General features: G+C 46.4%; 1 protein-coding gene across 5 annotated transcripts in view; it reads left to right on the top strand.

The window, feature by feature from the left end:
* The window catches only part of SPATA13 (spermatogenesis associated 13), a 133,675-nt gene that overhangs the window by 61,744 nt on the left and 57,145 nt on the right, over positions 1-14,786 (top strand). For 4 of the 5 annotated variants that reach the window (XM_063951678.1, XM_063951680.1, XM_063951679.1 and 1 more), the window contains 2 exons: positions 6,720-6,856; positions 14,566-14,745. In XM_063951678.1, coding sequence (XP_063807748.1) covers positions 6,720-6,856; positions 14,566-14,745 — 317 coding nt within the window. Of the gene's footprint in view, positions 1-1,295; positions 1,488-6,719; positions 6,857-14,565; positions 14,746-14,786 lie in introns of those variants that run through there. The other variant, XM_063951682.1, reaches the window with a different exon arrangement.

Genomic DNA, 14,786 nt, shown 5'->3' with positions numbered 1-14,786 from the left:
AAAAATGTTGAGGGCTGAGTAGAGTAAAATGGCACTAAAATTGGAACTATTACAGAAGAAAGGGGTCTAGGGTCTAATTCACACCCCGTCACTGATTTTTGCACATCTGCGGAGTACGCGCATGTGCAAGGTCCTAAACTGCGTTCTCTGCAGAACGCAGTTTAAGACCTGGAGGGGGGTGGGAACAGCGTGTCACCGCCGCATTTTGTGGGCGTCTGCTCCATTTAAGGGACGCAATCCGGACAACTGAGACGTGTCCAGACCGTTGCTGGGGCGGGTCGTGGCGGCTGCGTGACATCACACGCAGCCGCTGCGACCAAAAACATAGTGGGTAGCCATCTGCCTTCGCAGCTAGGTTGAGTAGACAGAGGGCTACTCGAAAACGTGAAAGCATCGCTGCTACATGTCAAAGATTTTGACCGTAGATACGATCAGGTCTGAATTTCCCCCATAGATGGAAGATTTACTAAAGCGCAGTTTGTCAGATCCGCCAACCAGGCTGTCAGACGCTATATTTCTATGACGTTAGGTGGCAAATCTGTAATAAGAGGAGGATCATGGCACACACACCCACCTACCTTCCTGTGTAATGAGGCCATGTCCCATATGGCAGACTATACACTTTTATCACCACGGGAACTTTCACATTGGTGAGGGATTTGGTATACCTGCAAAGAAGTTCTTATTTTCCTGCCGTAAATTCCACGTTGAAAGTTAAGCTATTATCGCAGCAACTGCAAATGAGTACAATCTATTGATGTGGCCCTCAGACCAAAATATGTTGTGCACCCCATCAAAATCAATGGCACAAGTAGTAATACAAACAAAACAAAAAACAACAACTTGTAAAATCCCTTTTGTATATGCCATATAAACTAGATTAAAAAGGTGTTAGCTGCCATTTTAATTAAAGATGAAGGGCATGGTTCGGACCACTAATAAGACACAGACCTTCCCCCAAAATAGAACAGAAGTTTAACGCCAACAACCAACTGTAGCCCAGGGAAACCGGGCTTGCATAGAGGCTATTGCGTCTGCGAGTGTAAAGTGGACGCTCCTGCAGGTTACTGCTCCGTTCCTATCGGGCTGCTGATGTTGGGCTGGTTGCGTTGGTAGCACAGCTGGTTGATATCACTGCATTATTTGTACTGATGCTGTACAGTTTCCCAGCACTTCCTCCCTGAGGCTACAGCACCGTGTCGTCATTTAAGCAGCCAAATTTGCAGCAACACATAATGTTGAGCTGTCAGTTCCCTCCTAGTGTCTGGCCTGAAATGCTGGCGTGGAGGATGGAAGCTGTGAATAAGCTCTTTCTAGCTTAGCACTAGCTTTGGGTGTTGCCAGAGCATCCTTTTATTTTACTGCAGCTGCTGTTTCTCTGCTTCGGAAAATTACAGTCCCCCTTTTTCATGTGTTTTTCCACCTAAACATCATGGTAGCCAGAGAGGAAATGGCGCGATTTTGGAGCCTGGAAAGTCTTCACCTGGGTAGGTGTGACCCACCTTATGTGTCTGTGTCCGCTGTTTTGGAAGTAGTAGATGTAAATGATGTGGATGTGTACTGCTGCTGTATCTGATGATTGGATGGATGTTCGTTGCAAACAGCCGGCAGTAGCTGGAAACCTGGATTATGATCTGTGCTCTGCATTACTGCATGAAACAGCTTGCCTAGAGAGGGAGGGATAGGGAGAATCAATTGCAACTCTAAATCCAGATTTTGTTGTTACATTACGTGTTTAGAGGCCACTCATTAAGCCTAGGGAAGAGCGTCCGAGTGTGCTGCTTACTTTATTGGTGCATTATTAGGAAAACATACTGTACCTATGCACAACTATACAATGTCAAAACTGCCATCCTTCATGGTTTAAAGTAACCATTGAATGAACATTCATTCTAAGTTTTAAATGGATGTTTTTGGAATTTTTTAATAGGGAATTTGAAATTCTCCTGTTACTTGGAAAAATGTGCATTTTGCCTAAATGATGATATTTGCGGTAAAATGTCTGAGCAATGTGTTGGAGGTATAGCACACACTGGCTGCCATGCAGATCTGCTGTACACTAAATTAAGAAGCCATTCAGCAGACATGGGTCCAGTGTACCAAGCCCTATTTGCCGTGCAGTCTGTAAGTTCTGTATCTCCCGTCTTGGCAGATACTGGACTAATTGTTGTAGTGATCTTATGCTGCAGGTAGAACTGAAGTGGAACAAATGGTTTTTACAGCCTCTGCTATATCATTTGCACATGTAGCGGCTGAGCTAAGCGTTGCAAGCTCTCCACACCTCTTACTAGCAGACATCACTGCTGTGTCTGGCATGGTTCAGTAGGAGTCATTCACAGAACATCATGTTGACTTCAGTTTGTAGATGGCAACGGTGCAGTGCTTTGTAATATGAGACTGACTGCCTCTGTAAGTAGTACAAAGTGGAAGCTTCCATGTTGTAGGCTGAAGAAATATTTGTGAGAATACCACCTATGAATTCACTAGATGGTGAAATGACTGAGGCAAGTGACACATAAGGCGAGATTTATTAAACCCAATTGTAATGTGCAACGGAATATGCAGGCACTGTTGGGGTTGGAAAGTGCTACTGCGCATGCTCCATGCTTAGGTTCCCCCAGGAAGGAAGGCTTCATATCCCTAACCAAGATGGCCACCAACCCTGTTGCTGTGTATGCACGGTGCCTTCTTGTCGCTGTTAGAGTGCCAGATTTAGAGATGGACGTCTTCCACTTAGCTTCAGAAAGACCTGTGATAACTGCCATTCCACACCGCCAGAGAGCCTGGTACCGCTTGCATCCTGCACCGCAACCCAGGTACAGTCACCAGCTGCCAGATTTACTATGCCGAATTGTCCATCTATGGGGGTCATTCCGAGTTGATCGTAGCTGTGCTAAATTTTGCACAGCTACGATCATGAACTTAGACATGTGGGGGGACTCCCAGCACAGGGCTGGTCCGCCCTGCATGTCAGTCCCCCCCCCCCCCCCCCGCACAAATACAAAAGCATTGCACAGCGGCGATGCTCTTGTATTTGTGGAGTAACTCCCGGTCAGCTCAGCTCCTGCGGCTGGCCGGGAGTTGTGTGTCGCTGCCGCTGGCCGCAGCGGCTGCATGAGACGTCACGCAGCCGCTGTGGCACGCCCCCCCCCCCCCCCAACAGTCCGGCCACGCCTGCGTTGGCCAGGCCGCGCCTGCTAAACGTCGGCTAAACGCCGCCGTTCAGCCCCCTCCTGCCCAGCGACCACCTCTGTCTCAGATGCGATCGCTAGGCAGCAACGACTGCCATGTGCCGGCGCACTGCCGCGCCAGCGCAGTTCCGACCCGATCGTTGCGACAAACTGCATCGAGTGATCGGGTCGGAATGACACCCTATGTGAGTACTTGTGCAGCTTCATGCGCATGCTCTGCACCACCCACAGGGGTCCTCTATCACTTTAGCACTTGTACCCATCCTGCGATGGGTGCAAAAGGTCTATCTGAAACAAGCTGCCCACAAACTCATTTCCATGTGTCCATCCAGTAACACCCTTTTCATGGAAGGCTTTGTCCGCTCGAGATCTGACATGTCTGAGGCTCCTTGGTTGGCCACATTTGTTGTTTATGGTGTAGTCTGCTGCTGGTCGCGTCAGATTTTGAATTTGCGTTCGTTTTATATGTGTTTTGAAACCTTGATGTGTACTAGTACATACAGGATGCTTTACCTACTACATAAATTATGGTTGTATTATGTGGCATCTTGAAATATGTAGCTGTGTAGATAATTGCATCACAATTACAGTTGCCATGAAAGATTATACTCCTTTACACCTACATGACCTAAAGTTGGCGCAGGCCATTCAATCCATTCAGTACTTTTTGGCTGCCAAATAAGTAGTCGCATGCAGGATTCTGTCTGTGTTTATGCAATTGATTTTCGGTACATCCGGAGATTAGATGATGAGAAAATAAGCGTGGTCTACTATTATAGATCTCTAGCGAGGGGAAGAAACGGGATCAGTACTAAATGCCGCTGGTCGAAATCCCGACGCCGGAATCCCGACCACACAATCCCAACAGGGGTGGTGAGCGGAACGCAGCCCCTTGCGGGCTCGCCACGCTGTGGGCACGGTGCCTCGCTACGCTCGGCACACTATTATATTCTCCCTCTACGGGTGTCGTGGACACCCACGGAGGGAGAATATGTCGGGATTGTGGCGGTCGGGATTCCGGCGTCGGTATTTCGACCGCCGGGATTCCGGCCGGCGGCATCTTGACCGCATCCCGAAGAAACAAGTACACATGGCAGGCCTAGATCAGCCGCATCCAACAGAGTTCAACAGTTGGCATATGCCCAGGTTTTAAACACTGTTCAATAATTGAAAAAGCAAACCCTACATCCGTTTCGGTATGTGCTGTTTTCTCAAATCAAATTTGACTTGTCCCTTTGTATCGGTTTCTGTAGGGATTGATGATCCCTTCATTGACCAATTAACATTGTGTATTCACACAGCTGTGCTTTTTTTTTTCTTTTCATTCTGTAGTTCGGAAACAATTTGATTTCCTATAGAGTTGTTCTGTGTAGGTGTTTTGGTGTTGTGCATTGTGATTTCTTATTTGTTGGAAAATCTTGCTACAAATACGAATGGGCCCGTTTGCCGTCTTTCCATTGTACCTGGGTTACTGGTGCCGTACGTTGCGATCTACATATTCAAGTGAAGAGTACTGTTGTGCAAGTAGGCCCCTGTTACATGTCTGTAGATGGGTGGGTTTTTATTTTTATTTTTTATATAAGCAAAATAAAAAGTCCATTGCTGTGATGAATATTCTGCCTGTGATTACAGACAAACCTAACTACTGTTTCACTTTGTTGTATAATCTTATGTGTTCCTTGCTGTCCAATATTTGTGATTGATTTAGACTGTGTGTGTGCTAATCTCCAATGCGAACACCTACAGATAAAGAGGAGAGGGATAAGATCCACTGTACGTACCTCCATAACAAGTGGTATTATTACAGAGGTCTTAAATAGAGCTTTCTTAAAATGTTGTGTTTCTTTAAAATGTGCCCAATGGTCACTGCTGAATAAGTTAGAGCTGTGGACTTTGATTCAGAGTGAGGTGCATGTGAGGCAGCAGTAATTCCATTTAGGTCTGGCAGGAGCATCACATGTCCACGCTCCGCCCTGTCCCCACTTACACAGACCCATATGTGGGAAGATCACTGCCTTCCACAAGATTAGCACTAGGGATGACCATCGATGATTTAAAATAATCGATGGTTTATGGCCAATGTCAAATACTTTTTGCCATTGATGGGGGTGAATCAGATGGTTTCCCGTCATTGATGGTACAAGGCATCCTGGTGGTTGTTTTTTAATTTTATTTTTAACAAGGTGCCAGCAGGACACGGAGCATAGCCCTACACCCAACACCCACGAAGCCATGTTCCCAGTTCTGATTGGACCACGGGCCAGTCATTGGAATATGGATGACCATCGGTTAGTGTAACCATCGATTGCCATCCATTACATAGTTTGCAACCATCGATGGCCATCTCTAATGAGCACTCATCTGCTGCTGTGAATCTTCGAGTCACCTTCTCCTGGTTAATACATCTGCCCCAATGATACCTATGGCTACATGCATTTTCAAATAAGGTTTCTAGTGTTTATTCTAGCACCCTGCACCTGTCGCAACCCTTGTAGTTCCTTTTTTCTGCCTGGGGTGTCGCTCTCTGCTCTGGTGCTTCTAGCACACAGTGGCCTGTACCACAGTTCTGAGACACAGATCAGAGTGTGCTAGAAGTTCCCCCAGGCAAGAAAGAGGAACTGCACGTGTTGTGACTGGTACAAGGTGCTAGAATGAACACTAGTTTCTTGTGGCCACTTATATGGAACCACTTGTAAAACACAATACATAAGCAAGCCCTGAAAAGTATCAGTGTTTTTTTCCTCAACTAGTAGATCTTACTGACTGCTTTGGGGTTAATTTACATTTGGATGCAAGCGATTTTTATGGCCCGCTCCTCAGATGTAGCAGTACATGTCTGGGCTTATAGGTGTTACTTTTCACAGTCTCTCTGAAATGCTTTTTTGAAAAGTATGAAAGTATGCATAAAAGTATAAAAATTGCATCATTATATGAGAAAATAAAAATAAAAAATACTTATGATTTTTAGCTGCCATGATGATGGGCCTATTTTACGTGGAGGCCTGGAGCTGTAGCTCTATTGTTAATCTGGCCATGGTAGCTTGTCCTTTCATCACAACCCTTCCTAACCGATGACATCTGTGCAGGTTCAAGCAGGTTCATCAAATAAATACTTTGTTCCTAGTAAAATGCACCTGGGGAAAAAAAAAATAACACTATGCCACAGAGTCTGCTTCATGAGTTTATATGTTGTTGGTTTGTTAAACAAAGCTAAAGATACAATAAGTTATTTATGACAAGATTGTAGTCAAAGCAAGTTATCACTGATCTACCCATTGTTTTAGCAGGTTACTGATTCAATCTCCTGTTGGTAAAAAAAATAGTGTCAAGAAGACTTTAAACCAGCTTTCTGTGTTTCCTGGACACAAGGGTACTTGGATCTCCTCAAACCGTAATTTCGTTGACTACTGGCTCAATTAACATTGTTGGCATTATGCCACAATAAAGTGTACAAACAGTGAATGCTGCAGCCATTTTCTTGTGGACTATGTCCTGCTTACTGTGAGTTACAATGTGGACGCTCTATAGTTTCTACAGATGCTGGAGCGGAATCCGCCACTCTGGGGGAGGACAACTGTAGCGAGGAGGAGTACAGCTATGATGAACCCTACCAAGCCAATCCAAGATACCTGCAGCCAGGAGGGGAGCAGCTGGCTATTAATGAGGTACATTTCTACCTACTCATTCGAGATATTGTTATTAGGTCAACATTTACCACACCTGTACATTCATTTATCTTGTCACAGGAGCATGTGCATCTGTTTTGGTGTTTTTGTTGGTTGACGACTGTTGCTGTAGAATTCTTATTGTATTTACAGTGACACATGAGTAAGACCTATTTACTGTAAAAGCACAGTATGACCTCCATAATCTGACCATACACTACAGTGCAGTGCAGCTGACTGGAACATCTTCCTGATGATCAGAGCGGTGTATGGCCAGCTTTACTACAAGGGGAATTTATTCAGCTCGATGTGATGTTTCAGAATGGCACGTTGCATCCATCCACATTATATGTTTCTCTATCGTCCTAGTGGATGCTGGGGTTCCTGAAAGGACCATGGGGAATAGCGGCTCCGCAGGAGACAGGGCACAAAAGTAAAGCTTTCCGATCAGGTGGTGTGCACTGGCTCCTCCCCCTATGACCCTCCTCCAAGCCAGTTAGATTTTTGTGCCCGGCCGAGAAGGGTGCAATCTAGGTGGCTCTCCTAAAGAGATGCTTAGAGAAAGTTTAGCTTAGGTTTTTTATTTTACAGTGAGTCCTGCTGGCAACAGGATCACTGCAACGAGGGACTGAGGGGAGAAGAAGTGAACTCACCTGCGTGCAGGATGGATTGGCTTCTTGGCTACTGGACATCAGCTCCAGAGGGACGATCACAGGTACAGCCTGGATGGTCACCGGAGCCTCGCCGCCGGCCCCCTTGCAGATGCTGAAACATGAAGAGGTCCAGAATCGGCGGCAGAAGACTCCTCAGTCTTCTAAAGGTAGCGCACAGCACTGCAGCTGTGCGCCATTTTCCTCTCAGCACACTTCACACGGCAGTCACTGAGGGTGCAGGGCGCTGGGAGGGGAGCGCCCTGGGAGGCAAATGAAAACCTATTTGGCTAAAAAATACCTCACATATAGCCTCCGGGGCTATATGGAGATATTTAACCCCTGCCAGAATACACTAAAGAGCGGGAGACGAGCCCGCCGGAAAAGGGGCGGGGCCTATCTCCTCAGCACACAGCGCCATTTTCCTTACACAGCTCCGCTGGTCAGGACGGCTCCCAGGTCTCTCCCCTGCACTGCACTACAGAAACAGGGTAAAACAAGAGAGGGGGGGCAAAATAGTGGCAAAAATTATATTATAAAAGCAGCTATACAGGGAGCACTTATTATAAGGCTATCCCTGTCATATATAGCGCTTTTGGTGTGTGCTGGCAAACTCTCCCTCTGTCTCCCCAAAGGGCTAGTGGGGTCCTGTCTTCGTTAAGAGCATTCCCTGTGTGTCTGCTGTGTGTCGGTACGTGTGTGTCGACATGTATGAGGACGATATTGGTGTGGAGGCGGAGCAATTGCCAAATATGGGGATGTCACCTCCTAGGGGGTCGACACCAGAATGGATGCCTTTATTTATGGAATTACGGGATAGTGTCAACACGCTAAAGCAGTCGTTTGTCGACATGAGACGGCCGGACAATCAGTTAGTGCCTGTCCAGGCGCCTCAAACACCGTCAGGGGCTGTAAAACGCCCTTTGCCTCAGTCGGTCGACACAGACCCAGACACAGGCACTGATTCCAGTGGCGACGGTGACGAATCAACCGTATTTTCCAGTAGGGCCACACGTTATATGATTTTGGCAATGAAGGAGGCGTTACATTTAGCTGATACTACTGGTACCACTAAACAGGGTATTATGTGGGGTGTGAAAAAACTACCTATAGTTTTTCCTGAATCAGAAGAACTAAATGATGTATGTGATGGAGCGTGGGTTGCCTCCGATAAAAAGATGCTAATTTCAAAGAAGTTATTAGCTTTATACCCTTTCCCGTCAGAGGTTAGGGCGCGCTGGGAAACACCTCCTAGGGTGGATAAGGCGCTCACACGCTTATCTAAACAAGTGGCGTTACCCTCTCCTGAGACGGCCGCACTTAAAGATCCAACAGATAGGAGGATGGAAAATATCCAAAAAAGTATATACACACATACAGGTGTTATACTACGACCAGCTATAGCGTCAGCCTGGATGTGCAGTGCTGGAGTAGTTTGGTCAGAGTCCCTGATTGAAAATATTGATACCCTGGATAGGGACAATGTTTTACTGTCTTTAGAGCAAATAAAGGATGCATTTCTTTATATGCGTGATGCACAGAGGGATATCTGCACACTGGCATCACGGGTAAGTGCTATGTCCATTTCGGCCAGAAGAAGTTTATGGACGCGACAGTGGTCAGGCGATGCGGACTCAAAACGGCATATGGAAGTTTTGCCTTATAAAGGGGAGGAGTTATTTGGAGTCGGTCTATCAGATTTGGTGGCCACGGCTACAGCCGGGAAATCCACCTTTTTACCTCAAGCTACTCCCCAACAGAAAAAGACACCGACTTTTCAACCGCAGTCCTTTCGTTCCTTTAAAAACAAGAGAGCAAAGGGATATTCATATCTGCCACGAGGCAGAGGAAGGGGGAAGAGACACCAACAGGCAGCTCCTTCCCAGGAACAGAAGCCCTCCCCCGCTTCTACAAAAGCCTCAGCATGACGCTGGGGCTTCTCAAGCGGACTCGGGGGCGGTGGGCGGTCGTCTCAAGCATTTCAGCGCGCAGTGGGCTCACTCGCAGGTAGATCCCTGGATCCTGCAGATAATATCTCAGGGGTACAGGTTGGAACTAGAGACAGATCCGCCTCGCCGTTTCCTGAAGTCTGCTTTACCAACGTCCCCCTCCGAAAGGGAGACGGTTTTGGAAGCCATTCACAAGCTGTACTCTCAGCAGGTGATAGTCAAGGTACCTCTTCTACAACAGGGAAAGGGGTATTATTCCACTCTATTTGTGGTACCGAAGCCGGACGGCTCGGTAAGACCTATTCTAAATCTGAAGTCCTTGAACCTGTACATAAAGAAGTTCAAGTTCAAAATGGAGTCACTCAGAGCAGTGATAGCGAACCTGGAAGAAGGGGACTTTATGGTGTCCTTGGACATCAAGGATGCGTACCTCCACGTTCCAATTTACCCCTCACACCATGGGTACCTCAGGTTCGTTGTACAAAACTGTCACTATCAGTTTCAGACGCTGCCGTTCGGATTGTCCACGGCACCTCGGGTCTTTACAAAGGTAATGGCCGAGATGATGATTCTTCTTCGAAGAAAAGGCGTATTAATTATCCCATACTTGGACGATCTCCTAATAAGGGCAAGGTCCAGAGAACAGCTAGAGAGGGGATTAGCACTGTCTCAAGAAGTGCTAAAACAACACGGCTGGATTCTGAATATTCCAAAATCCCAGTTAATGCCGACAACTCGTCTGCTGTTCCTAGGGATGATTCTGGACACGGTTCAGAAAAAGGTTTTTCTCCCGGAGGAAAAAGCCAAGGAGTTGTCCGAGCTTGTCAGGAACCTCCTAAAACCAGGAAAGGTGTCTGTACATCAATGCACAAGAGTCCTGGGAAAAATGGTGGCTTCTTACGAAGCAATTCCATTCGGCAGATTCCATGCACGAATTTTCCAGAGGGATCTGTTAGACAAATGGTCAGGGTCGCATCTTCAGATGCACCAGCGGATAACCCTGTCTCCAAGGACAAGGGTATCTCTTCTGTGGTGGTTGCAGAGTGCTCATCTATTGGAGGGCCGCAGATTCGGCATACAGGATTGGATCCTGGTGACCACGGACGCCAGCCTGAGAGGCTGGGGAGCAGTCACACAAGGAAGAAACTTCCAGGGAGTGTGGACGAGCCTGGAAACGTCTCTTCACATAAACATTCTGGAACTAAGAGCAATCTACAATGCTCTAAGCCAGGCAGAACCTCTGCTTCAAGGAAAACCGGTGTTGATCCAGTCGGACAACATCACGGCAGTCGCCCATGTGAACAGACAGGGCGGCACAAGAAGCAGGAGTGCAATGGCAGAAGCTGCAAGGATTCTTCGCTGGGCAGAGAATCATGTGATAGCACTGTCAGCAGTGTTCATCCCGGGAGTGGACAACTGGGAAGCAGACTTCCTCAGCAGACACGACCTTCACCCGGGAGAGTGGGGACTTCATCCGGAAGTCTTCCACATGCTGGTAACCCGTTGGGAAAGACCAATGGTGGACATGATGGCGTCTCGCCTCAACAAAAACCTGGACAGGTATTGCGCCAGGTCAAGAGATCCGCAGGCAATAGCTGTGGACGCGCTGGTAACGCCTTGGGTGTACCAGTCGGTGTATGTGTTTCCTCCTCTGCCTCTCATACCAAAAGTATTGAGAATTATACAGCAAAGAGGCGTAAGAACGATACTAGTGGTTCCGGATTGGCCAAGAAGGACTTGGTACCCGGAACTTCAAGAGATGATCACGGAAGATCCGTGGCCTCTACCTCTAAGGAGGGACTTGCTTCAGCAGGGTCCCTGTCTGTTTCAAGACTTACCGCGGCTGCGTTTGACGGCATGGCGTTTGAACGCCGGATCCTAAAGGAAAAAGGCATGCCGGAAGAAGTCATTCCTACTTTGATTAAAGCAAGGAAGGAAGTAACCGTGCAACACTATCACCGCATTTGGCGAAGATATGTTGCGTGGTGCGAGGATCGGAGTGCTCCGACGGAGGAATTTCAACTGGGTCGATTCCTACATTTCCTGCAATCAGGATTGTCTATGGGTCTCAAATTGGGATCTATTAAGGTTCAAATTTCGGCCCTGTCGATTTTCTTTCAAAAAGAATTGGCTTCAGTTCCTGAAGTCCAGACTTTTGTTAAGGGAGTGCTGCATATACAGCCTCCTGTGGTGCCTCCAGTGGCACCGTGGGATCTCAATGTGGTTTTGGAATTTCTAAAATCTCATTGGTTTGAACCACTAAAAAAGGTGGTTTTAAAATATCTCACATGGAAAGTGACCATGTTACTAGCCCTGGCTTCGGCCAGGAGAGTGTCAGAACTGGCAGCTTTATCTTACAAAAGCCCATATCTGATTTTCCATTCGGACAGGGCAGAACTGCGGACTCGTCCGCATTTTCTCCCTAAGGTGGTGTCAGCATTTCATCTGAACCAGCCTATTGTAGTGCCTGCGGCTACAAGTGACTTGGAGGACTCCAAGTTACTGGACGTTGTCAGAGCATTAAAAATATATATTGCAAGGACAGCTGGAGTCAGAAAATCTGACTCGTTGTTTATATTGTATGCACCCAACAAGATGGGTGCTCCTGCGTCTAAGCAGACGATTGCTCGTTGGATCTGTAGCACAATCCAACTTGCACATTCTGTGGCAGGCCTGCCACAGCCTAAATCTGTAAAGGCCCACTCCACAAGGAAGGTGGGTTCATCTTGGGCGGCTGCCCGAGGGGTCTCGGCATTACAACTTTGCCGAGCAGCTACGTGGTCAGGGGAGAACACGTTTGTAAAATTTTACAAATTTGATATTCTGGCTAAGGAGGACCTGGAGTTCTCTCATTCGGTGCTGCAGAGTCATCCGCACTCTCCCGCCCGTTTGGGAGCTTTGGTATAATCCCCATGGTCCTTTCAGGAACCCCAGCATCCACTAGGACGATAGAGAAAATAAGAATTTACTTACCGATAATTCTATTTCTCGGAGTCCGTAGTGGATGCTGGGCGCCCATCCCAAGTGCGGATTATCTGCAATAATTGTACATAGTTATTGTTAACTAATTCGGGTTATTGTTAAGAAGCCATCTTTCAGAGGCTCCTCTGTTATCATACTGTTAACTGGTTTTGATCACAAGTTGTACGGTGTGATTGGTGTGGCTGGTATGAGTCTTACCCGGGATTCAAAATTCCTCCCTTATTGTGTACGCTCGTCCGGGCACAGTACCTAACTGGCTTGGAGGAGGGTCATAGGGGGAGGAGCCAGTGCACACCACCTGATCGGAAAGCTTTACTTTTGTGCCCTGTCTCCTGCGGAGCCGCTATTCCCCATGGTCCTTTCAGGAACCCCAGCATCCACTACGGACTCCGAGAAATAGAATTATCGGTAAGTAAATTCTTATTTTTTATTAACACCCCATAGGGGTGCAAATGAAAACTTGTGATATCAGTGGTACCGTAACAGTCAATATGTGTGTAGCCATAAATGGCAGGGATGCCCAGTTGCCATGGTGGCATGGAGGGGTAGGTGATCGTGTACTTATTACAATTGTCTGGCGTTGTCTGATGGACTCTGAGGGAATTCACGTAGCTGTGGAGGGTGAGAAATGTCCTCCTCCATGGTGCGCATTGCCTCTTTGCATAGTATTTGCCATTAATTGTGGACATGCCTATAGCATTTGACCATGCCCCCTTGTATCACCCAGGCCTGCAAAATGACTCTATGGCCCTGTTAGTGGTGCATCATCACTAATTCAGTTTCCAGCTAAAACGTAACTATATTGGCATAGATGCCAAGAGGTAAGGTGAGCGGGTCCTAATTATCCGGGCGCAGGCCAGTGGAAAGAAATCCACTGTACTTTACGCATACAGGTTTTTGTTTTGTTTTTACGAGTGGGTGTGACCATGTCCTCAGGGTTTGGGCACGTCTTTCCCCTCACTTGGGCCTTCCGTTTCCCTCTACAGCCCCTGTATGTTGGACAGAAGAAATAATTTATAAACCCATCAATTTGAGTTGTAATAAGTCTAAACGTGCATACACGCTGTACTATATTTTAGTCCATATCGCTCACTTTCCCCCTTCTGCACAATATTGACTAAATTAGTGTGTATGCCGCAATTTTGGCTAGGTCGGCCAAAATTGCATGAATGGGCCGGCAGTGGAGTGACGTCACTGAGTGATATCGTTTGCGGTATAGCTCAGTGTGTACGTAAAATGTCGGGTGGCCCAGGAGGGAAGGGAACACACTGCGATATCGCTCATGGAGTGTATCGCACAGTGTGTACTCCCCTTAAGCCACACAGATCCCTTCTTCTTTTCCATTTAATGATAAATCATAGAGGTTGAAATATATTTTTGTTCTGATTGTAAAACATTTCTCTGAAACTTATTTACATTCTGTCAGTGGAGTCACTGAAGCAGGTTTACTGTTAAATTACTGTTACAATTTTGAAGAGTATTTTAAATAGACAATGTAGGTTGAATAGTGTTATCTCTTGAGTTTTATCGTATTATCTGCCCATCTTAAAGCTGACTGGATAGTGTGGGGGAGGAGTTATAAATATAATGAATACATTATACTGTAGATCGTTTATCCGGTCATAAGCATTGCATAGAAACCGTTTAGAGTGAATTTTGTTTATGGTTGTCATGGCATCCTAAAGAAACAAACAGTTTCTTCTCAAGCTTAAATGGGTTTTAATCTGTTGCAGTCTCTAATGTACTGGTTTCTACAAGCTTTACTGTATCTGTTTGGTAAATTCACTTACTAGCTTCATTCTGTTGTTTTTTAGACATGTCTTTATATCATCCTGCACAGTTGTTTCTTTCTGTTGCTCTGGGTTATGACTCAAAGCTCTAATCTAGAAAAAGCATATTCACTGCATATTGAGAGTCCTTGCAGGGCAACAGTACTGTATTATATAGCACTGATTATGTAAATACCTGGCTGAAAAACACAGATATATAATGAAATGCACTGGTAAAGGCTGAAGCTGGAAAACCTTTTAATCTTTGACTATATCTTGTTTGTATATTTCTTTACACGTCGTGTGTGTTGTACACATTTACCAACCAATGCAATGTTTATATATCTTGCTTGTTTTAGTTAATAAGTGATGGCAGCGCAGTCTATGCAGAAGCCTTATGGGATCACGTGACTATGGATGATCAAGAGTTGGCCTTCAAAGCCGGAGATGTCATAAGAGTTCTTGAGGCTTCCAATAAAGACTGGTGGTGGGGGAGGATCCGAGATACGGAAGCCTGGTTCCCAGCTAGTTTTGTCAGGGTAATGCATCATTTGTCTGTGTGTGTATAATCTGTTATTTA

The sequence above is a fragment of the Pseudophryne corroboree genome, chromosome 2 (assembly GCF_028390025.1).
Source record: "Pseudophryne corroboree isolate aPseCor3 chromosome 2, aPseCor3.hap2, whole genome shotgun sequence".
NCBI classification, from domain to species: Eukaryota; Metazoa; Chordata; class Amphibia; order Anura; family Myobatrachidae; genus Pseudophryne; species Pseudophryne corroboree.
The sequence above is the reverse complement of the archived record's forward strand: the minus strand, read 5'-3'. Positions and strand labels throughout refer to the sequence as shown.